This window comes from Leguminivora glycinivorella, chromosome 5 (genome assembly GCF_023078275.1).
Source record: "Leguminivora glycinivorella isolate SPB_JAAS2020 chromosome 5, LegGlyc_1.1, whole genome shotgun sequence".
Lineage (NCBI taxonomy): Eukaryota > Metazoa > Arthropoda > Insecta > Lepidoptera > Tortricidae > Leguminivora > Leguminivora glycinivorella.
In genome coordinates, this window is record NC_062975.1 from 8,016,885 (window position 1) to 8,042,922 (window position 26,038).

A 26,038-nucleotide genomic window follows, 5' to 3' on the forward strand; every position below is an offset into this window, starting at 1 on the left:
GCCGCGGGAGTATGTCGCCGCGAGATAGACTACCTGTCCTTATGTCATTAATACAATTAGACAAAGACGTGTCATCTATCTCGCGGCGAAATCATGTGCTGATGAGTGGGCGATTCATGGCTGAAATGATGACGATGATGATGATGATAATGAGAAGTCAGAAGGTAGCTTGCATCCCACAACTGGCACGTTTGTAAAGTATTCCCCATCAGATAATTATCAGCTATTATCAAAAAAGATATGAACTCCCAGCAAGTACTTATCCCAGAAATATTGACCAGCTTTATTTAACATTCAACTCTGTCATAATCCCTCTGTTGAACTTATGCGATTAAAACATAAATTCCTTTTTCGAGGTATTTTCATTATTAATAAAAGCTTTTCGAGCATCAATGTGGAGTCAGTATTAATCGATTCAAAATAAATTCATTTATATTCAAAGGTTCATAATGAACAGTTACTTGCTCAACCTATATCCCATCATAGCCATTGATTAATTATTAAATTATGAGTCCTAGCTAGCCTAGCCTAAGTGACAAAGTAAGAAAGTAGTTGTCGTGAGTCTCACGCATATGCATAGCTATTTATTTAGTAAAGAAATCCAGTGTGACAAATATATAGATAGCTTTCCCCGCGGCTTCGCTCGCGTTAAATTCGAAAATTGCAGAATGCTCCATACAAACTTCCACCCCCCCCCCCCATTTTAGGGAAGTGGTGGTTAGAAAGAGAAATAGTAGTCTATGTCACACCTCGTCCCTTCAACTATCTCCACTTAAAAATCACGTCAATTCGCAGCTCCTTTTTAAATAAATAATAAATAAATAAATAAATATTATAGGACATTCTTACACAAATTGACCGAGTCCCACGGTAAGCTCAAGAAGGCTTGTGTTGTGGGTACTCAGACAACGATATATATAATATACAAATACTTATATACATAGAAAACATCCATAACTCAGGAACAAATATCTGTGCTCATCACACAAATAAATGCCCGTACCGGGATTCGAACCCAGGACCGCGGCTTAGCAGGCAGGGTCACTACGCGCTAGGCCATACCGGTCGTCGTCCTTTTTGCCGTGAAAGACAAACAACACACACTTTCCCATTTATAATATTAGTATGGATAATTGTAGTTGTTATTACGTTCCGATTTTGTACACGTAAATGCATTAGCAACTTGTGGCATCTTCATTGGTTCTTGTATTAACTGATAACATTATTTTATAAGATAAATTGTACCGTTTGTGCCCTAATAAACATTAAACATTAAACATTATTTATTACTTATAGAGTATTGTTTCGTTCACTGTTACCGGCGCTAACCTATAAACGTCCTCCCCACTCGAATGAAGCCACTGAATGCAATTCACTGCAGTACGCCGCGTCAATCCGTTTACGAGAGTGTTTGGCAGAATTCGGTCGACAGCCGCTGTTGCCTGTGACTGTGCCCCGAATCTCGTTGGCAAGTAAGGCCTACCGCGGAACATGGTCGACGTTTTTAATTTGTAATGAAATAGTATGTATTTAAAACACAAATCTAGGTATATGAGTGAGAAACAAGTTGAGTTTTGTAAGTTCTACCAGGAGATAGGGGAACTTTTAGAGTTAGCTTCATGCAAGTATCACTATTAAGTAGTTTGCGAAATGTCAAGTTGACGCGTGACTGATGACTGTATAAGACATCAGCCGGCGTACCATGCTTCCAATTTTATCACTTATCCACGTGGATAAGACATCTGTCACTCTCACACTGACATACTTGCCAAAGCGTGACAGAAGTCTTATCCACGTGGATAAGTGATAAAATTAGAAGCATGATACGCCGGCAGATTGATAAACTGAACAGCGTGCGTAGCCGAATGCACAAACGCTCACGAAACGAAACGCTCGTAGATATCTACAGTATATTGGCGCGGCAGAGCCAGACTACCTTTCGTTTTCGTTTTCGTTTTCGAATCGATGCCACTAGGCTTAGAATAAATTTAAAAGTGGAAAATGTCTGCTTTGGGTGAGACTTGAACTCACGGCCAGAGATCGATACTCCAGCGCTCTGCCAACTGAGCCACCAAGACTTCAACCAAGCCAGCGAAATATTCCACTACTAAGGTCAATGGGACCCGTAGCGACATCTACCGTAAGAGTGTTAAACTTCTTAAACGGCAACCGGAGTTCCAAGTCATATTGGAAATTCACCAGTTACGATGCGCTAACCACATGATTTAAATTTTTAAATTTAGCATGTGATTAGCGCATCGTAACTGGTGAATTTCCAATATGACTTGGAACTCCGGTTTAAATTTATTCTAAACGTTCAACATGTTGCCTCCCTATCAAATTTAGGTACTGATGATGATGATGATGATGATGTCATTCTGTTATCCCTCACTATAGGGACATAGGGCTCTTAGAGGAATCTTCCACTTTTACGACTACTTCCAAATCCTTCCAGCCTAGTCCACTTGCGCCAGTCTCCTTCTCCACTTACCGCCTCCGCGGTCCTACAAATTTAGGTACTACGAGTAGTTTATTATTATTGGTAAAATTGGTCCTACTTTGAGTGTCACAGCAGTGATCTATTGTGATGGCCTTATAAGATAAAAGTTTGCTAAATGTCCAGTGATTAAAGGAAGATCTAATTTTTTGGGTTGTAATTTGTTGAACGAACCGAATAGTTGCAAGTCGGAACTTACTCATTTTGAGACATTATACTCGTATAGTGGTCGCCAACAAATGAGAATGTGTATTGCTATCTCTTCTGTCACCTGGCACAACCAACGACGGGCAAATTCGAACGTAGGTACATCGATTTCAGAACGTTGTTCGAAAAATGTCATTTAGCCATAGTACCTACATGTCTCCCGCGTCAATACAGCCACGGCCAAGCACGAGCGAAATACACTTTTTCCGAAAAATAACCTCCAGGAACTTTAATGATATTAGTGAAGTTTTTTTTTATACTACTTCGGTGGCAAATTCCTTTCTGCCGTATTAAGTACACATGCAGCAAGAACGAGTGTCTTGTACACTCCTTCTTCTAAGGAGGGTTCGGGTTGTACGGGTACGCAGGTCCTTCCGTCATCAACACACCGCACCCTCGTTGAGTTCTGGCAGCCTTACTGACCGACAAAAACACAGCACTATGAGTATTAGGGTCTAGTGCTATTTGGCTGCGGTCTTTTGTAAGGGTATTTCGCGGTAGGCCCTATTTGCCAACGAAATTCGGGGCACAGTCACAGGCAACAGCGGCTGTCGACCGAATTCTGCCAAACTCCACTCTCGTAAACGGATTGACGCGGTGCGCGTACTGCAGAGAATTGCATTCAGTGGCTTCATTCAAGTGGTGTGGATAGCAAATCAAATAAAATAATCTAGCGCTTTAGCATAACTCACGCTCTCGCGCGCGAGTTCATACGAGTCGCGCTAGATGTATGGACTCGCGCGCGACAACGCAAGCTATGCTTGCCCGCAAAATGTGACTATACTACAGTTACTTTTGGTGCGTTGTTTTTGTTTCATCCGCTACAATGGATGCTGACTGTACACTTGGCGCCAATAACGGTGAATGAACAACACCATAAAAATATCCAAACCTATCACACTGGATTACTTTTAATAAATAGCTAAAGATTTTACAAATCATACGACAAGTAATAAATAACAGGGCCCGTAGCCGAATGGCATTTCTACGACGCCAAACGAAAACGAAAGGTAGTCTGGCTCTGCCGCGCCAATATACTGTAGATATCTACGAGCGTTTCGTTTCGTGAGCGTTTGTGCATTCGGCTACGCACGCTGTTCAGTTTATCAATCTGCCGGCGTATCATGCTTCTAATTTTATCACTTATCCACGTGGATAAGACATCTGTCACCAGATTGATAAACTGAACAGCGTGCGTAGCCGAATGCACAAACGCTCACGAAACGAAACGCTCGTAGATATCTACAGTATATTGGCGCGGCAGAGCCAGACTACCTTTCGTTTTCCTTTGGCGTCGTAGAAATGCCATTCGGCTACGGGCCCTGCGTGCGTAGCCGAATGGCATTTCTACGACGCCAAACGAAAACGAAACGCCGCGCCAGTTAGTCTGGCTCTGTCTCGCCAATACGCACGAGCGATAGAGATAGATATCTACTAGCGTTTCGTTTCGTGAGCGTTTGTGCCATTCGGCTACGCACCCTGTTATTTATTACTTGTCGTATGATTTGTAAAATCTTTAGCTATTTATTAAAAGTTATCCAGTGTGATAGGTTTGGATATTTTTATGGTGTTGTTCATTCACCGTTATTGGCGCTAAGTGTACAGTCAGCATCCATTGTAGCGGATGAAACAAAAACAACGCACCAAAAGTAACTGTAGTATAGTCACATTTTGCGGGCAAGCATAGCTTGCGTTGTCGCGCGCGAGTCCATACATCTAGCGCGACTCGTATGAACTCGCGCGCGAGAGCGTGAGTTGTGCTAAAGCGCTAGATTATTTTATTTTATTTGCTATCCACACCACTCGAATGACGCCACTGAATGCAATTCACTGCAGTACGCGCACCGCGTCAATCCGTTTACGAGAGTGGAGTTTGGCAGAATTCGGTCGACAGCCGCTGTTGCCTGTGACTGTGCCCCGAATTTCGTTGGCAAATAGGGCCTACCGCGAAATACTCTTACAAAAGACCGCAGCCAAATAGCACTAGACCCTAATACTCATAGTGCTGTGTTTTTGCCGGTCAGTAAGGCTGCCAGAACTCAACGAGGGTGCGGTGTGTTGATGACGGAAGGACCTGCGTACCCGTACAACCCGAACCCTCCTTAGAAGAAGGAGTGTAATACAAGACACTCGTTCTTGCTGCATGTGTACTTAATACGGCAAAAAGAAATTTGCCACCGAAGTAGTATAAAAAAAAACTTCACTAATATCATTAAAGTTCCTGGAGGTTATTTTTCGGAAAAAGTGTATTTCGCTCGTGCTTGGCCGTGGCTGTATTGACGCGGGAGACATGTAGGTACCTACTATGGCTAAATGACATTTTTCGAACAACGTTCTGAAATCGATGTACCTACGTTCGAATTTGCCCGTCGTTGGTTGTGCCAGGTGACAGAAGAGATAGCAATACACATTCTCATTTGTTGGCGACCACTATATAATGTCTCAAAATGAGTAAGTTCCGACTTTCAACTATTCGGTTCGGTTCAACAAATTACAGCCCAAAAAATTAGATCTTCCTTTAATCACTGGACATTTAGCAAACTTTTATCTTATAAGGCCATCACAATAGATCACTGCTGTGACACTCAAAGTAGGACCAATTTTACCAATAATAATAAACTACTCGTAGTACCTAAATTTGGAGGACCGCGGAGGCGGTAAGTGGAGAAGGAGACTGGCGCAAGTGGACTAGGCTGGAAGGATTTGGAAGTAGTCGTAAAAGTGGAAGATTCCTCTAAGAGCCCTATGTCCCTAGTGAGGGATAACAGAATGACATCATCATCATCATCATCATCATCATCATCAGTACCTAAATTTGATAGGGAGGCAACATGTTGAACGTTTAGAATAAATTTAAACCGGAGTTCCAAGTCATATTGGAAATTCACCAGTTACGATGCGCTAACCATGCTAAATTTTTAAATTTTTAATTTTAGCATGTGGTTAGCGCATCGTAACTGGTGAATTTCCAATATGACTTGGAACTCCGGTTGCCATTTAAGAAGTTTAACACTCTTACGGTAGATGTCGCTACGGGTCCCATTGACCTTAGTAGTGGAATATTTCGCTGGCTTGGTTGAAGTCTTGGTGGCTCAGTTGGCAGAGCGCTGGAGTATCGATCTCTGGCCGTGAGTTCAAGTCTCACCCAAAGCAGACATTTTCCACTTTTAAATTTATTCTAAGCCTAGTGGCATCGATTGCAGACGTTTCTTGCTAATCAGAGGTTAAAAATGTTGAACGTTGTTCGCGGTAGGCCCTTGTCAAATAAGGCTCGAATCACACATGCTTCACAACTTTTGTTCGGAGTTGTTGGGACGTGTTCCAGTGAAGCCTCGTTGAAGTATTTATGTGTTTGGGGCTTAGTTTATTTAATGCAGTTTCCAAGTTTGCGAGATACTCTGAGAATGTTTAATTTCACGTAACACGAGACTAAACTTTTGCCAAGTTGTACGTATTGTTTAACAAATTATACCTTTTATTAACATCGGCATCTAATTTCGTATCTACTTCTAGTTTTCTTTTTTTGAGCTTTTAATATCCAGTCGATGGTCAATGTATTGTTCAGAACAATAATTAAGGCAGCCAATTACAGTAGACCTGTTTTGATAATCTAATTTTTAAGTTATTCTAATAACGTAAGAAGACCTTGTAATATTTTATATTCAATAAAAGACTTATAAAAAATAAACCGTGTGCAGAAGAACTAATTAAATGACAGGTTGCTGTGTTTGCAAGCATATAAATATAGAAAAAAGCTGGTACAATCATGAACAAAACAACCTTATTTTTAGACTGATTCAAACGTACTACTAACAAGTAAATAAAATACAATAGAAATTAATTTATTCGCAAACACACACACACACACACACACACATATGTATATAATTATTTAAATTGTAAATGTACTGTAACAGATAGTACTGCTTAGTGTATGTGTAATATTCCTATTCCTTTAATTATTTCTTGCACTACCATTTTCAAATTTTCTATTCTTTATTTCCTGCTACCCTAAGGTTGTCTGGTAGAGATCGCTTACAGCAATAAGACCGCCTGACCCTATATATTTAATGTAATTCTGCTATTTGTAAATCTGTTATCTTTGTGGTGCAATAAAGAATATTTACTTACACACAATAGTAGTATAAATACCTACTGTCTGACAGTACCTACAACAGTACCTACCTATGGGAGTCGCCTTTAAAAGCTTACCTTTCTACTAAAAAAACTACGATGAATGGCCTTTCTTATTACATGGACGGACTTTATTAGACATGGCTTTCCTCAGAAATTCGAGCCGTACAAAAACCGGCAGATTTTTTAGTACAGAAAATGACAGACGCTGTCTCCCGTCTGAATGATCAAAGAGTCACAGTCAGGTAAAGAAGACAAGAAATTAAAAGGTGGCAACAATTTTCGTCCCGCTCTTTCACTTGTCCTCAAATAGAATTGCAAGGGACGACAGTTCAGTGTTGACACTTTTTAATTTCCTCTTTTTTCACCAAGCTGTATACCGAAATCCCGTGACTAGATAATGTTAGGCCGAACAAAGCGAAGTCCCTGGGTCCCGAATACAACTCGCACGCGATGCGGGCATTTTCGGAGATCTCGTGATCTCTAATCTGCGTAGTGACACGCAACAAAGGCTTTTTTCTGCCATTGTCGTACTTTTACAAACATAGATCAAACACATTTGATTATCAGTGGGCATGTGTCGAAACAATACAAGACAAATGGATTTTTCTTTTCGTTCGACGTGGATATAATTGCGGTGATTATAGGGAGGTTAGGTACCTACCTAATATGTTTTTATACTTTTTATGAAAGGCCAATGTATGAAAATGGGTTAGGTTAGGCTACAAGGTCGTCGGTATAATACAATCGACGTGATGTGAACAACGGTTTATGTCGAATAAAATTAAGACTCCACCTGTACTTACTGAAGAAATTATAGGCGTATTATAAAAGGAACATGATAATTAAAATATTTTCACCACACCAACTGGTAAAGGCATACCTACTTTGCTATTCGAAAACAGATAGCAAAATTGCATTTTATCCACAAGTGCAAAGTAATTTCATACAAATTTTAACTTGATGTCTTAAGCTGACTGGTAGAATTTACCTATAAATTATGACTTTGTTTGACTCGCTACGCTCGCGGTTCAATATTGGAACCTTTCGCTTGCTCGGGTATCAGTATTGGCACGTGCGGTTAAACAACAACTTTGCCCCCTTGTAAAACAAATAACTATTAATAATGGTTTTAATAACACATATATTTTGTAATAAACATATATCAATAATGCGTCAAACTTTAGCTCTCTGGACTCTTTTATAGTAAAACGTTATATATAAATAAAATGTTTTACAACCGTATTTAAATACGTGACCACGTTCATCACAAGTTTGTTTATTATAATTTGTAAGAACTCTCAAACTTACTTTTACATTATAATTACATTAATAACAATCCCTAGTGTACAGGTACAGGTACTTGTGCGGCCTGTGCCCTGTGCCGTATAAGTTTGAGGAGGCACCCGCAGCAAAGTTCTTTGTAAGTAGACCTTCTGAAGGTCACGACGCAATTTATACGGGTGTAGTTGATGTCTAAATAAACACTATAATACAAACTCAAAAGTTGGCTAAAATGTAAGGTTTTATAAGGTAAATCTGTTTTTTAGCAATAAGCTCGCATAAAAATAGAGTGATATTTGAGAAAGATTTAGATTCTGATTAACAAATCAGAGATGTAAATTAGTCGAAATATGACGATTGCTAATCAAGTCGAAAAAAAAGTCACGCTGGCTGCTCGCTCCTGTCACTTCCTTTGAGACAAAACAATGTGTGGTGAATTTGTTTGTCTTTCATGGCTCTAAAAAATGACATAGTCTATCTTTTAAGCTACTATGCCCATTTTTATGCTCCCCATGCAACAAAGCTAGGGCGGGTCGCAAGTAAATTTATATGTATAACGCTTCTGTTTTTGTCCAACCTTTTACTGACCGACTTTCCATGCTTAACACGATCCGAAAACTTTAGACATGTACTCATAATGTTAGTTTTAAGTTTTGACTAAATCCAATAAAGGATGGGACTTAAAGGGACATGTTCAGAAACGTAAAATAAGATACAAATATAGTATGAATATTTTTTCAATCTCAAAGTAAAATTTGCATTTTGTTGCATTTAACTTTTTTAATTTTAAAATTATACCTACATACTTACTTATAACTATGGATGTAGGTCACGTTTTACTTGTAGGTCACGTCTGGATAAGGCTAGCACAAGACAGGCAAGTATGGTCGCGCGATAAATGGTAAAACATCTGGCCGTCCTTATCGCACTTCCAAATAGTGCGATAGGGATGGCCAGTTTTATGATTTACCGCGCGACCATGCTTGCCTGCCTTGACATGTGGCGTATTAGAAAAGAGGCCTATGCATAACAGTAGACCATTAAGGGCTGATAAGATAATAGTGATGACCTAAGTATTTATAATAGGTTTGCCCCTTCTTTCCTAATGCGAATTGCTAAGGAATGGAACATGCTCCCCTCATCTGTATTCCCGGGCGAATACAATCTGGGTGAATTCAAGTCAAGAGTGAATAGGCTATTTCTGAACCAGTGAGCTACAACCTCGGCCTTGTCGTCACTTTCCATCAGGTGTGACTAAGAGCAATCACTGGTCAGTTTATAAAAAAAAAAAAAAAAAATGCCTGCGAACAAAAAAAAATCGTACCTCGATGTACCGATCGTCGTATGTTGCTTGCAGTTCCGGGCCCACCATCTCCAGGATCTGACGTCTCTCTTCGCGAAAGTCTGTAAATGAAACAAAATGTCAGCAATATCACCACTTACGAGTAAGTATATTGAATGTACAGGAATGATATTCTTGTATCCTCCCAACAAGTTTATCGGTATTTTCGAGCAACTACTGCCAACTCGCAGTAGCTTGAATGTGTAGTGTTACTAGTGTTCTTAATTACTGTAAATTTAAATACGAGAATTTCTAGTAATAACACCTCTGGATCTGTGGCTTCGAGCTGTTGAAAGTGTAAAGTATAATAAATACCATACTGTACACTTTCAACAGCTCGAAGCCAAAAAGCTCGAAGCTGTCTGTGGGTACCTGGAGTCCCTAGCGCCACACAATAAACATCTACAGACACATACAAAAGAGTGTAGACAGAGGCGACATATATTTAGCAGGTGCACAGGCCGCGCGTCTTGTCGCAATTATGCGTGTGGCCTCACAGCCATATACCGCCACTGGAGTGTACTGTACTACAGTGTAGTGTACCATTGTAGACAGAGGCGACGTATATCTTGCAGGCGCGCGGGCCGGGCCACTTATCGCAGTTCTGCGTGTGGCCCTGCAGCGCCTGCAGCACGCCCGGCTCCGGCGCGCTCATCGCGACGCTCTAACCGCCGCTAGTGTGTACTGTACTATAGTGTAGTGTACCATTGTAGACAGAGGCGACGTATATCTTGCAGGCGCGCGGGCCGGGCCACTTGTCGCAGTTCTGCGTGTGGCCCTGCAGCGCCAGCAGCACGACCGGCTCCGGCGCGCTCATCGCGACGCTCTAACCGCCGCTAGTGTGTACTGTACTATAGTGTAGTGTACCATTGTAGACAGAGGCGACGTATATCTTGCAGGCGCGCGGGCCGGGCCACTTGTCGCAGTTCTGCGTGTGGCCCTGCAGCGCCAGCAGCACGCCCGGCTCCGGCGCGCTCATCGCGACGCTCTAACCGCCGCTAGTGTGTACTGTACTACAGTGTAGTGTACCATTGTAGACAGAGGCGACGTATATCTTGCAGGCGCGCGGGCCGGGCCACTTGTCGCAGTTCTGCGTGTGGCCCTGCAGCGCCTGCAGCACGCCCGGCTCCGGCGCGCTCATCGCGACGCTCTAACCGCCGCTGGAGACGACCCACCGCATTCTGTGGACAAAGCGACACATCATTTAAATATCGTTTTATACAATCCAGAATATCAATATCAGTGATTTATATACAGTCTAGAACTGTCATGTTTCCTAAACTCTAACGCCGTGGCTTGCGTGGGCGACGGTCGCGCGATGGTCGCGCGACGGCGATGCGACGCATATGAAATCAAACCTTATACTCAAAATTCTGACTGATCAGGCTATCTCAATGTTACCATAACAATATCACATGTCCAATTTTAGGACAGCCAAGAGGTTTTTTTTAATACCACGTCGGTGGCAAACAGGTATACGGCCCGCCTGATGGAAAGCGGTCACCGTAACCTATGGACGCCTGTAACTCAAGCAAGGTGTTGCAACTTTGGCAACTTTTGTTAGCCTGCGCATATTTTAGAACAAGAACATTCGAAATGTAGTCTATTTTTCATTAATAAGTAACCCAAATTAATTAATAATAGAAGACAAGTTAATAATAGAAGACGATTGTACGAACAAAACGAAAAGGACAGCTCTAAATATACATATATTTTTTTCCCTCTTTATTAGGAATGAAATCGTAACTTATTACGAGGAGATTGCCAGAGGCCTGTTTTTGTAGCAAATAGAATCTTGAGTAAGGGAAAATATTCTCTAAAAACAATACGTCTATACGAATGGATTCAATATGCTAATTAAAGAAATTTTAATGCACTTATTGCTTTGATACTTATACACTGTCAAACAAGTCTGTCAGTAAATAAGAACAAAGAAAACTATATGCATCCTATTCTTTAGGATGCTAGAGAAAAGGATACCTCTACTTTTCTTAGTTCTTATTTACTGACAGACTTGTTTGACAGAGTATATCATAGTTATCCGTAAATAGCTAGTACCTACACTTTTAAAAATACAGGAATGGTTGTTGCCAAACCTATAATAAATATTTTTTCCCGTTATTAAACCTCAATTTTTAATCCCCGACGCAAAATTGACGGGGTGTCATAAGTTTGACGTGTCTGTCTGTCTGTCTTTCTGTCTGTGTGTGTCTGTCTGTGGCATCGTAGCTTCCGAACGGATGAACCGATTTAGATTTTAGTTTTTTTTTTGTTTGAAAGCTGAGTTAGTCGGGAGTGTTCTTAGCCATGTTTCATAAAAATCTATCCACTATGTCGCGGTCGGGGATTTATTCAAAATTTTAATTTTGTGGTTAGGTTATACCATTAATAGATATGTACGAGTGGACCCGTACATATTAAAATGTAATAATAGTATCTAATATGCTAAAACGGAGCCTAAGACCGGGACAAAGCCATTTGCCATTGCTAATAGTTCAGTCCATTGTTGTCCAAACATCCTTAGCCTTTGTGAATCATAAATGGAATTAATTAGGTATAATATAAATTGGGAGTACTTTGAACTTATAAAACGTATAATATGTATATTAATGACAATTTTCTGTTTAATTGCTCATTATTCCGGCATTAATTTTAAAAGTTCGTCAGACAATTTAATTCAAGGATTTTCGGTCGTTTCGTATTTTAAGCGACATATAAATTACAATTAAAACTCAATATTTAAACATTCTTACAATAAAATAGATAACTAATCCACAAAATTTAAATTTTGAAAAAACTCCCGACCGCGACATAGTAGACCGATTTTCATGAAACATGGCTAAGAACGTTCCTGACTAACTCGGCTTTCAGACAAAAAAACTAAATATAAATCGGTTCATCCGTTCGGGAGCTACGATGCCACAGACAGACACACACACAGACAGACAAACAGACAAACAGACACGTCAAACTTAGAACACCCCGTCGTTTTTGCGTCGGGGGATAAAAATTACACACAAATATGGCGAAAATAGGCATGTCGTGCAAAAATCGACATTTCCGTTCTCTTAAGCTCTAAATACGAGTAAATATACAACTTGAACACATCGATGTCTCGTAATCTCTAAAGCGACAACTGTTGTGTCGAAAACCTTTCACATTACCATCGTTCGCGAATAAATCAGGCGCTTTTACTTTTCGAACAACGTAATAACTTTGGTTTGATGCATTAGTTCCGAACGAAGTCTGAAAGAACTCATTTGAATTCAATTTAGTTTTCAAACTTTCAGAACTTCGTAACTTATTTATTACATTTAGTAGTTAGTAGTTGAAAGTTTCATTCAATGCATAATAAATGTACCAACATCACATTTTTTGTTGAAATAGATAGGACAAAGTTTTTCTTTATGGTAACGGTAAGTATCGTAGTTTATCCAAGGAGAATATCTATTTAGAATTTTCTACTGTAGGTACTTTCTATTAAGCTTTACACTCTAAAAAATGAAGACCAACTAAGAGCAGGTTTCTCTTAGTTGACGTAAAGTTAATCACTACAATTACGATCTTATATAATTCAAATAAAGCTGATTACTAAAAACAACAAGGAAATGTATGATTGAACTAATAACTTAGGTGTTTTGTTATTCCTAACCATTGTACGCCTTGAATCAATTATTAACTTGTTAGGCATAACTATGTAACATAGGTTGATTCAATCCTTAGTTGAACTTACTAAGGTAATTTAGTTCGCATAATTATTTTTCATGGAATTATTGAACAAGATCTTAATCGGCTCAGTTACGTTACAAAAGTAAGAGCAATCAAAATTACCTTATTTGATTTGTCTAAGATCTTATCAGGCTCGTATGGAATCAAGATGCTTGACTACGACTATCAAAATATTGATAGGAGCAACCAAATTTTTTTTAGAGTGTAGAAAGTCAGATGTTTACAATATACATTAGGAGGGAAAATTAATGTTTTGGCTTGTAAAAAATATTATAAAGTTTAGAAGTCTTGAAAGGTTTTATTCGGTTAAAGAATTCATGGAAGGGTAGTTCCTATTATTATTTTACACTAACCTGACGTATACGTATAGCTACTATAAAAAATGTTAAATGCTTTAAAATGCCTAATTTTATTTTTTATTTTTACTGTATAAATCTCTGACATACCTACTTAAATATACTACTTATTATTGTCTATTTAATACCTAAGTACTATGAATGTATGAAACCATGACAATGTATGATTAATACAAATAAAGAATATGAATATGAATATTAAAAATATCTACGAATAATCTGTAAATCAACCATATATTCACCATACACCCAAAAGTTTTATTCAACGGCTTAAATTTTCCAAATGAAGGCATAAATGCAAAAAAGAAAAATCAAATCATCAGATTCACTCACAAATGGAGGAAAGGGTCTGTCAGCCACTGCCTTTAATTTCTAATTCTTCGCGTTCTAATGTAACATTGTGGCCTGTTTTTCAACAGGTAACTAAGTGTATCATTTTTGAGCCAGTTGTGCCTTAGCGAATGTTAGTTGATGTCAATGGCAATGTCAAGTGATTCTTCACAACCATGAAGCTAAAATTTCGAATTATAGATATGGCTTGTTGAGCAAAAACAAGCCATAAAACTTCTCAAGCTTCAGTGCAGTGAACTAGGTAAATTCGTAACCCATCGCTACATTTTTATTTATATTGACATACTTACATATTTAAAAGCAAAAACTATCTACAAATGATCTACAAATTTTCCCTTATACACTAGACACACACTTTTATATACTACGAGTCGAAGTTATTTGAGCCGCCTAAACTTTGCGAAACAAAACATAAATGCATAAATGAAAACAGATCGAATTCACTTTCAGGAAAGGGTCCGGCAGCCGTCGCCGCCCGGTTCTAACTCCACGACGAAACTAGAAATCATGCTCGTTTATGTAAATGGCATGCGGGTCCGGGCTGCACTGATTGTGGCGAAACATTTGCAATTCGTTGCCAAAGTACGGTGAATTGATTTGTACCTACTGTTTGGGAAAAAAACAATAGGATAATCGTTGGCTCATGCTGCGAAATCAACATATTTTTGTTGAATGGTCAAGTTGGCCACAATTTTGATAACCTGTACCGAAGTCGTCTTAATTTCATATAAAACTGAAGTTTAATATAACATTACATAAAATCGCTGCTAACTTAGCTTGGTATGACTAGGCACTATATTTATGTGAGTATGTTTAGTAAAACGTCCCACTTTGTCGATTACTATAAAGCCGATTTGTCATTTTATTTCTATAAAGACAATAGAAGCATATCTCGTCTTTATGGTAAGCGACAAAGTGGGACGTTTTACTAAACACGCTCACACAACAACCAACAAACATTTGGAATAAAATACCTAAAATAGAAGTGATTTAAAAAATATCTGTTAAAAATATTAAAATCAACAAATATGTACCTACAGCATTAGTAAACCAAAACCAATGAAAAAGTAAGTTTACATTGGTTAAATAATAAACTAATTTTTGAAAATATTAAAAAAAAAAAAGATTTTAATAATATATCTTCTATTAAAACCAGAATAATACTTTTGTTATCCTTTCGACTGTAAATAAAATTAATACATTTTCTTTCCTACTAAGAGTCATACATAAGTATCATAATACATAAAGAACCCGGCCCGTACCAAAAATATGGAAAATGTGACTTCAGTTAAATATTCTGAGATTTTGATATACTTAATATAGATTTTAACGTCCTGAACAAAAGTCCACCTCAGACAATCGTAATCGCATTCTAGGCAGGCAAGCATGGGGTCGCGCGATCCTAGTAAATGATAAAATAAAACATCAGGCCGTCCCTATCGCTCTATTGGTAAGTGCGATAGGGCCGGTTAGAGATGTTTTATCATTTATCGCGCGACCATACTCGTCTGCCAGTGCTAAAATGATAAGCGTTCCACGCTGCTCTTACACAAAGGCGTCTAATCAAAGGCGACACGCCAGTGTCCATTATACCGCCTGGAGAGACCATTCAGGCGGTGAGATTTATAAGCCATACAATATACTTAAGTTGGCTTTAATGGCGTCACGGAGGAGCTTTTACGACTAGCACACATTTTCAGTGCTTTTAAGTTAAACTCATTATTACCTTAATGTATAGCTACGCCAATAAATGCGGTAGTTATTTCGGTGATAAAGCACGAAATTATCGCACGCACACGACATGTAACAATTTTCAGCATTACAGTCTGTCCGAAAAGAGAAATCGTAGAATTTACATACATACATAAAATCATGCCTGTTTCCCAGAGGGGTAGGCAGAGATCACGGATTTCCATTTACTACGATCCTGACAAATCACTTTCGCTTCACACACTTTCATAACGTTTGTCATACACGATCGTCGGTTTCGAGTACTTCTGACCTGGCCCCGTAGCCGAATGGCATTTCTCCGACGCCAAACGAAAGCGATACGCCGCTGGCTCTGTCGCGCCAATACGCAAGCGCGATAGAGATAGATATCTACTAGCGCTTCGTTTCGTGAGCGTTTCGTGAGCGATTGTGCCATTCGGCTAGCCACCCTGGCCTTTTTGCAATATTTCCCCGATTTGGTCGAGAAAAGTTCGCCTAGGTCTTCCACTTCCAACTGACCCTTCCACTCTTTTTGCATATATTTTCTTCGTTAATCTCCTCTCATTCATCCTTTCTACATGCCCAAACCACCATAACATACCCATCTCAATCGTTGTCACCACATCTACATCCACTCCACACTAAACTTATCGTAGAATGTATTACCACACACATATTTCACGACTCCACTCTTTCCGTACAGAGTATAATGTTCTAATACATCTGTTAATACTGCTGCCTGTTGGGCATCTAATGTATAATAGAGAAAGGAGAAGAAAACTACACCTAAGCCTTATAATTGTTAGCCTTTTTGTGAACATTCTCAAATTTGTCAATAATTCACGTACAGTAAGCCAAAAAAGTGGTTCACCTACCACTTTTCGACCTAATGTGTTTAAAATAGAGTCCAAAAGTGGTAAACCACTTTCTTGGCTGACTGTACCTACACGTACGTACATAATATTTTATAAATAAGGTGCAGTGGGGTAATTTGAAAGTACAGAAATGCTCGGGTAATTTCGAAAGTAGAATCTTAATTTGACATAATGGTGATTTTTATGTGAATTTCGAAATTAGACGACTTTCGAAATTCCCTCAATGCACCCTACCTACTTATTAATAGTTATTATGTACGCATGAAAGCTTTCATTTCATTTCGCAACGCTATTTGCGAAAGCTTTTGCAGTACAAACATGCATTTTCATTATGAATAATTAATAAACTATTGAAATTATTGCTTTTGTATGAATAAGCGGGAATTTTGTATGTGTGTGCTTTTAGAAATATTCAACCGTAGGCCGACAAATACTGATGTAAACTTAAGGAATCAATACTAATATTATAAATGGGAAAGTGTGTGTGTCTGTTTGTTTGTCCGTCTTTCACGGCAAAACGGGGCGACGAATTGACGTGATTTTTTAAATGGAGATAGTTGCAGGGATGGATAGTGACATAACGTCACTACTTTTAAAAAAACTTGTATCTTCGTCTGTCAATGAAAAGAATGCATGGAATGCATATAGACTTACTGCGTTTTTACTTTGAGGAACAGCGGGAGATACGAGATTTTTTAAAAGTAGTGACGATAAGTAGGCTACTTTTTTCACTCTCTACTCCCTCTCTTGTTCAAAATGGGGGTGGAATTAAGTTTGTATGGATCATGCCGCAATTTTCGAATTAAACGCGAAAAAGCTAGTGGAACTATAAATATGTGACATTATCTGGGTAAAGGGACCTTTATTGTCGATGGCGCTTACGGCGTTATGACTGTTATGAGAATTGAGCGTGTACAACCCATACAACCCGGCAACCTTCAAATCAAGAGTGAACAGGCATCTTCAGGGCGAGCTCACTCCATCGTAGGCCACGTCTTTGTCTTCGGCTAGTCTGTGGCCAAGAGTAAGCCCATTTATAAAATAAATAAAAAAACAAATACGACGCTGCGGGACGTAAGCGCCATCGACAATGAGACCCTTTTACCAGATAACATCACATACTGACGATGTGATGACAGCACCTAACGATTCTATAAATCCATTCGTACTCGTACCTTAAATAATATCCAGGCACATGCAAAACGGGATGACCAACAAAAAACACAATTTGAACTTATAATGAGTTGAAGAATAAAGAACTGAAATAACCCAAAGGACACTCAGCGAACTTTTTTAGCTTAGAGCGGAGCAAGGGTCCGATCCGAATCACGCTTCAAAGAGTTTACAGCGAAACGATACCGATCTTTGCAAGGTAGTGACTTGTTTGATGTAGAAAATTAAATGTCAGTTTAATGATACTATAATGTGATAACTACTTGAGGAGCTACGCATAAAACGCCAGCTGTCAACAATATGCCAGGACCATTACTCTTGGTTATTTCGGTCACATTTCACGTCGCCCGCCAGTGACGGGCAAAGTTGAAGGCACGAGACCTCAGGCACCCCCCCTACTAGATGGTGTGCTCAAATTACTGCACCCATGCGATTAAAACTGCACGAGGCCATACGCTTAGCGAGGAATCTAGTCTTCAACAGAATGACATGATGCCACGACCCTCAGCATTGAGGGAACGACTTAAGAAGAAGAATGATACTAAAAGGACCTGTCGCTGAACGTACAATCGATGACACTCCATGGCGAATGATGCGCAACTTCCTGTGTGGAGCCAATACAGAAGGACGGCAAAGAGAGATAGCTACCGATACAGGCCCAGTCGCCGAATGGCATTTCTGCGAAACCGGAACGTCACAGAAAGGTAGTCTGACTCTGTCACACCAATACGCAAGAGCGATAGAGATAGATAGCTACGAAAGATATATTATCGTGAGCGTTTTGTGAGCGTTTGTGCATTCGGTTACAAACACAGGAACAGGGAACCTAGTCAACGTCACAATCACTTATGCTTCGTAAGCGTATATGAGCGTATCGTAGCTAAGTAATAGCTCTCCCTATCGCTTTTCAGGCAGGCAAGCGTGGTCGCGTGATAAACGATATATACGTACAGTCGAGTTCATAAATTTTTGCACTTTTTCACCTTATTGCAACGTTACGGTAAAGAAATGTACACATATTTATGAACTCGACTGTCAGTAACCGTCTAGCCGTCCTTTTCTCACTATTTGTAAGTGCGATAAGGACGCACCGATGCGATAAAGTTTATCGAACTAATGTGCTACGCCCGCGACACAGCCAGACTGCGTTTCAATTAACACGCGCTCACTCGTAACTCTACCTACAGGGTACGTAGCCGAATGGCACAAACGCTCAAGAAACGCTCACGAAACGAAACGCTCGTAGATATATATCTCTATCGCTCGTGCGTATTGGCGCGATAGAGCCAGACTAACTTTCGCGGCGTTTCGTTTTCGTTTCGCGTCGCAGAAATGCCATTCGGCTACGGTAGGTCGCCATGAAGCGTCACGATTGTCACTTCGGCTAAACTGGTAGGTCGGTATCGTACCGCTGTTTTATCTTTAGAGCTTTGCTTGACTAAGGGCAAGGGAGGGCACGCGTAGGGGACGCTTGATACGTGACGAGACGCACCTGCGAGCTGCGCCATTACGAGATTGCGCACTACGGGCACATAACAGTTTAATATCAATTTAGTTACGTTGCCGTCACTCTGTATTATTTTTCTCCCAGTGACATAAGGTAACATTGTTATTTATTTAACGGTTAAAGTGGCAGGCAGCCTCGCGGGATTTTGCAAACAAGATTTAGCAAGAGTATATCGTCACTACTTTAAAAAAAACTTGTATCTTCGTCTGTCAATGAAAAGAAAATTGTAGTAAGTATGTATGGAATACATATAGACTTACTGCGTTTTAACTTTGAGGAGCAGCGTGAGATACAAGATTCTTTTCAAAGTAGTGACGATATATGACAGGCAAAACACTGTACAATAACATGAGTAAATACACCGTGTAGTGACAAGTTAAGAATTTCACCACCCCCTTTTCTCCCGTGGGTAGTAAAAGACGACTGTGGGATGTATGTTCAACCTGTGGCGTAACCGAGAGCCTAGCAAAATATAATTTCGTTTTCGATTCGTTTTTATTCAACCCCTTGAATTGCAAAGAATTGCACTCCAGTAGTTTCATGTGTTCTGCCTACCCCTTATGGCAATACAGGCGTCAGTGTACGGGCATAATTAATATGAGCTAATGCATGAAGTACGGTGATTAGTCCAAGTCGTACTTACTGGATTATAGTTGGAGCGGCTAAGCTTACCCACTGGCGGCCTTGAGTCTAGCCTTAATTGTACCCCCAAAGAGCCATATGCGGCTCGCGGGCCGCGATTGCAGACCCCTGGCTTAAACCACGAATCAACGAATGATGTCCAAAGAATAAGTAACATTGTTTTTTCACTAAGTATGGATTTTATAAACATTTTGTTAGAGTTGTCAGATTCACGCACTGACATTGATATGACAAGTAAAAAAGTCCGAAATAAAGAGTTAGAAAAGTGACTAAAGAAAAGATTTGGAGTTCTGAGCAATCTGAATGATGCCACGTGAAATGAAATTACATTTCTTTTTTAATAAACATATTTTTTGGGTTTTTGTCATTGTAACAAGTACATAGTGTTAAAACTATTTTCGAGTAAAAGAAAAGTAGAAACATAAGGTTTTTCATGGTCAGATCTATGCCTATGCGTCTATGCCTATGGTCTATGCATTGTCTATGTGTAAAATTTTGTTTGAATAAGGGCAATTATATTTTGTTAAATTTTATTGATTTAAAAAATCCCAGTATTGTTGTAAATGATATGTATAATTTTTAATTCACGTAGCATCAGCTATGAATTTATTTTTAATAAACTTGTTAAATTGACAGTGAGATCTAACGTTCAAAGACAGACTTTAAAAGCGAAGTGCAGTGATTTAATCTAGTGAATCATGAATTTGTGTAGAGAAAAATACTCAATTTAAGTGAAGGTGAGTCACGCCTACCCAAAATATCTGAAAAGCATCGTGTTTGGTCTACTATCCATCCGTTTAATGTGCACACATTATCCCCGTTCCGGGTACCTAATCTTGTCGACGACACAATTCCGAGTGACCGCATATCTGCTAAACGCGTTATGTGTAGTCACCCGCACGAACCAGGTTAAGGGGCTGTTTCTAAATACTCACGTTATGTATACAACCGTACAACCGGCGGCGACACTTTTCCTCGTTCATGCATGAAGTGCCACGGCTTAAAAATGCTGACCTGCGTGTCCCACCGTAACCACATAAGCCGAACCCGTCATTATCCCTCCCTAGGGGACGATTTGTGAATGTACACTTTAGAGAACTCAACGCAGTTCAGTGTGGGTGCCTAATAAGTATGACCCTTTTATTTGGATGTTCATTAAAATTGAAATTATTTGAAATTCTTGCCTCGTGCTTATCTGTAAGGCATATTAAGTCTTCCGGCAATAATAGAAAGCTTGTAAATTAATACAAAAGAGGACGATTGCTCCGAAACCGTTTTTAACACATCTATGTAGTTAAGTAGTAGTAAATTCTGAAGTTGAAATAAAACGTACTGCCCTAACATTAGTTATCCTGAAGTAAACGGAATAAATCTGACGAGAAGGTCGGAGGAAACATGGAGGAAGATCCTCTGACAGACGTATTTTATAGGCACTTTACTTTTAATAAATGTTGCTATGGTTGAGGCTTCTTCGTCTTTAAAGTGACACTAAAGGAACTAAAATAATCAAACTATATACCTTTATATTATTTCAAAAATGTAGACAAAAATAAGATTCATGATGGTTTCAAAGTTAACACCTAAAACTGTATATTTTAAGTAACTTAACAAAAAATGTTGATTATTTTATTCAATAATCCTCTAATCACGAATTTTACTGAAAATAAAAATATTCCATTCTAATGGGCTCCTTTAATAAAGAAATATTTTTCTTTGCAGAAGTTCAAAGCTACATTCTTATAAATAAATTGTAAAAATCTTTACAAATTTCGAAGAGTTCTCAAAGGATGCTTAGCATACAAGAAAAAAGAGAGCGAATTTTTTGATTACAGTCGAAACAAGGTAAGATGTCTTTCCACCTATCTATGTGTTGACTTGGGATGAGGAATTTTCGTACATTGATCAGCCTCTTGCAATTTTTATCGCAAGCGTTAATTGAGCATTATTTGTCCGTGCTCACGCTCAGTGCATACATTTTCCTTCCGTTTTTGATGGAAATGCACGAACGTGCCAGTGAGTATTGCATTCATTCTCATCTCATTCTACATGAAGTATTGACATCGACTGAACTATTTAACGAATACCAATGTTTTTGAGGAAAATAGATATCATAATGGAAATAGTAGGCATATTATTATTATACAACCTGTTTTTATTGAATTCCTTTAACTTTAAGGGAGGGGTCTTTAGATCAAATACAATTAATTTCTCTAAGAAACTAGCGTTTTAACTCTTACGGTTATCGAGTTATTAAAAAAATAAAGATAATTACTGAACACGTGAAGATAATTACTGAACACGTGAAGATAATTACTGAACACTAACTTGAATGTATGAAAATGATCTAACATTTTTTTTCCGAATTTAGCTAAAAGTGATATACAGAGTGGTTCCTGATAATGAACCTAGCTACGAGTCGAATTTAACGGAAAACAAAAAAACACCGTGTATAAGTGCGAAAAATAGAAAATTCTCAATTAGTAACAATGCCAGTTACAGTACGTATAAATAAGAAGTATTTATTTAGTACACAAATGGAGATTGCTTTGCGTTTGATAGAATTTTATTTGACAACTCCGACTGTGCTATGAAAGTAATTTAAGAGAAACTGTTGGACCAATTTGAAAACATCCAGCGGATAGCCACTTGAAAAAATCTAAAAAAGCGCGGCGCGCAAAGTTCAGGCAAATCGCAATAATTTATATTTTGTGAATTCAATTAGTGCTTGCCAGAGAGTTCACGATGAGATTGAATTAACTTTAAATTTCGATTTATTACAAACAAATTGCATTTATTTTTTTCAATAAAGTATAGTGAAGATCATTTGTTTAGATGAGAGCAGTAAAATATTAAACAGATGGAAAACAGAGTTTTCTATGTCATCTCGTCTAGTGCGCTTTATGAGAAAATTTCTCCCCCGATCGCTCCTGCGGTATAGAAGAACCTCTTTGGCCTTTCCTTCATCTCGTATGATTTATTTAATCGTATGGCATGAAAATAAGCAAATAACAAGTTTAATGCAATAAAATCAGTCAAAAAGAATACTTCTCTAAAAGCGTCAAGAGGTCAACATTTAGACAATACATCTCGTATGATGGAGTGTGCAGGTATTTAAAAATCTTAGCAGCGCACATGTATCTTCTCCAGAGTTGCAGGCGTCATAGACCAAGATGATTATTGTATGCTCGTTTGCCACAAACGTGACTAAAAAAAACCGGCCAAGAGCGTGTCGGGCCACGCTCAGTGTAGGGTTCCGTAGTTTTCCGTATTTTTCTCAAAAACTACTGAACCTATCAAGTTCAAAACAATTTTCCTAGAAAGTCTTTATAAAGTTCTACTTTTGTGATTTTTTTCATATTTTTTAAACATAGATAAATTATATAAATTTATCAATTTCCGCTACCTTAAGGTTGTCTGGAAGAAATCGCTCTTTAGCGATAAGACCGCCTGTTGTTTACCTTTGTTCGTGTTTCTTCCTTGTTTTGTATTGTTGTATTTTATCAAGGTGTGCAATAAAGAGTATTGTATTGTATTGTATAGATTCAAAAGTTAGAAGGGGGGGACGCACTTTTTTTCCTTTAGGAGCGATTATTTCCGAAAATATTAATATTATCAAAAAACGATCTTAGTAAACCCTTATTCATTTTTAAATACCTATCCAACAATATATCACACGTTGGGGTTGGAATGAAAAAAAATATCAGCCCCCACTTTACATGTATGGGGGTACCCTAATAAAACATTTTTTTCCATTTTTAGGGTTCCGTAGTCAACTAGGAACCCTTATAGTTTCGCCATGTCTGTCTGTCTGTCCGTCCGTCCGTCCGTCCGTCCGTCCGTCCGTCCGTCCGTCCGTCCGTCCGTCCGTCCGTCCGTCCGTCCGTCCGTCCGCGGATAATCTCAGTAACCGTTAGCACTAGAAAGCTAAAATTTGGTACCAATATGTATATCAATCACGCCAACAAAGTGCAAAAATAAAAAAGGGAAAAAAATGTTTTATTAGGGTACCCCCCTTACATGTAAAGTGGGGGCTGATATTTTTTTTTATTCCAACCCCAACGTGTGATATATTGTTGGATAGGTATTTAAAAATAAATAAGGGTTTACTCAGATCGTTTGTTGATAATATTAATATTTTCGGAAATAATCGCTCCTAAAGGAAAAAAAAAAGTGCGTCCCCCCTAACTTTTGAACCATATGTTTAAAAAATATGAAAAAAATCACGAAAGTAGAACTTTATAAGGACTTTCTAGGAAAATTATTTTGAATTTGATAGGTTCAGTAGTTTTTGAGAAAAATACGGAAAACTACGGAACCCCACACTGAGCGTGGCCCGACACGCTCTTGGCCGGTTTTTTTATTTTTTCACTTTGTTGGCGTGATTGATATACATATTGGTACCAAATTTCAGCTTTCTAGTGCTAAAGGTTACTGAGATTATCCGCGGACGGACGGACGGACGGACGGACGGACGGACGGACGGACGGACGGACGGACATACAGACATGGCGAAACTATAAGGGTTCCTAGTTGACTACGGAACCCTAAAAATGTGCCTCAAAGTGACATTTTATCTGTCGATTAATACTGTGGAACCATTGCCCGATCTCACGTAGCTATAAATCTACCTTTAGTGTTGTAATTGGGATCATTTTAAGATCGCGTGCTCAAAGTTACTGAGTCACGGGCGTTTTACCGTATCAGCGAGCCGGTAAGTAATGTAAGTATAGGTTGTGGCTCTGTCATTACAATGTGGTAGTTTATGGCAACGTCAACAATAGACTTTTCGACTTAGTTGCTGAGCTATTAAAGTAACATTATGGTGACTTTAATTGTTTGAGGGCGCTTAGTGCTACTTAGTTGTTTCGATATTTTAAAAACTGTTTTAAGATGCTACAGGAGCGAAAATGCAAAAATGGAAAGTAGCACCCATTTAAATTTGGGTATTTTAGTTAAGTAGATGTGTTATTGACTAGATTTATCGAAAAAAAAATGTCCATTTAGAACAACACAGTTAAAAGATATTGTTACCAATTTTGCATATCAGACATTTTTTTGCGCCACAATGAAAAAGGCCGTTTTTGGACATTTTTCATGAGCAGCGTCTCTAAAAATAAAATTTAAAAAAAAAGGTCCTACACACAAAAAAAATAATGATCTGTGTTGAAAAAATCATTGCTCTAGCTTCAAAAACTAGGAGGAAACAGTCGAGAACATTTGTATGGAAAATTGATCCCTCCTGTATCGTCTTAAGTAAGAACACCGGGCCAATTTAGAATGGACCGGATCGAATTATTTTCCATGTTTTAGACAGTTAATAATATATGGCTGGACACATGTGGCACTCTAGTTAATAATATAAAATGTAGAAAATATTTCGACTAGTTTTAGGCATCGCAGATAATATAGTGTTGTAAATAGTAAAGTAGGTAGGCAAATATCCGAATTTAAGAAAGTAAAATATACTATATAAGTACCTCTATATATAAAGAAATCGACAACATGAAATCCGCTTAGATTTTTTTTTAATAAATTATAACTTGTTTAATTAAACAATAAATAAGCAAAACTTCCAAAAACACAAAACAGTCAAGAAAGAATGTATGTAAGTAGATATTCTTGGAACATTCATTGAACATGGGCCCGTATAAAATATTTATGCAATTTATACCTCCAACAACCAAAAGTTTTCGACCTAAATTTGGGCGAATATTTTATGCATGACGAAAGTTTTAGCGGCAAGGCTGTGTAATCTAGGTCTAATTCAGGCGGATTCAGATTGTCACAGTGAGACGTCTTTATTCACATAATCCAATGAGATAGCAAAATGGCGGCGTTGGCAAAAAGGATTATGTACGTTGGAACTGAATGTAAATTTGCGCTAGTGGGTACATATATATTATTTGAATGTAATTTCCTACTAGTCAAATCAGCTTCTTTTTAAGAACTGTCAAAACGATTTGCTGATATGGAATTACTAGGTATGAAATACTCGATTCATTTACTTTATATATATATATTTTTTTTTTTTATGAGGAGTGACGATCACCGCCGCCCACACCCGTCGATTCGTTTACTTTATATCTTTTATATCTTTCTTTTTCACTTATTAAATAGAAAATATGTAATGTCCATATTTTTCTTCTAATTACGTGGTGCTTTATTTCGTGTACTGCATGAAATATTTTATTTTAAGTTCAGGAAACTAGCCTATTTAGTTTTCATTTAGTT

At 38.5% G+C, this 26,038-nt stretch overlaps 1 protein-coding gene across 4 annotated transcripts in view; it reads right to left on the reverse strand.

The window, feature by feature from the left end:
* LOC125226075 (protein qui-1) overlaps positions 1 to 26,038 on the reverse strand; it is a 210,568-nt gene that overhangs the window by 127,901 nt on the left and 56,629 nt on the right. For 2 of the 4 annotated variants that reach the window (XM_048129920.1, XM_048129918.1), the window contains exons 1-2: positions 10,008 to 10,140; positions 9,447 to 9,526 (exon numbers count right to left, since the gene is read on the reverse strand). The exons of 1 other annotated variant lie outside the window; for it this stretch is intronic. In XM_048129920.1, the coding sequence (XP_047985877.1) occupies positions 9,447 to 9,526; positions 10,008 to 10,119 (192 nt within the window). In that variant the 5' untranslated portion in view covers positions 10,120 to 10,140. Of the gene's footprint in view, positions 1 to 9,446; positions 9,527 to 10,007; positions 10,141 to 10,169; positions 10,449 to 26,038 lie in introns of those variants that run through there. One more of the 4 variants, XM_048129919.1, reaches the window with a different exon arrangement.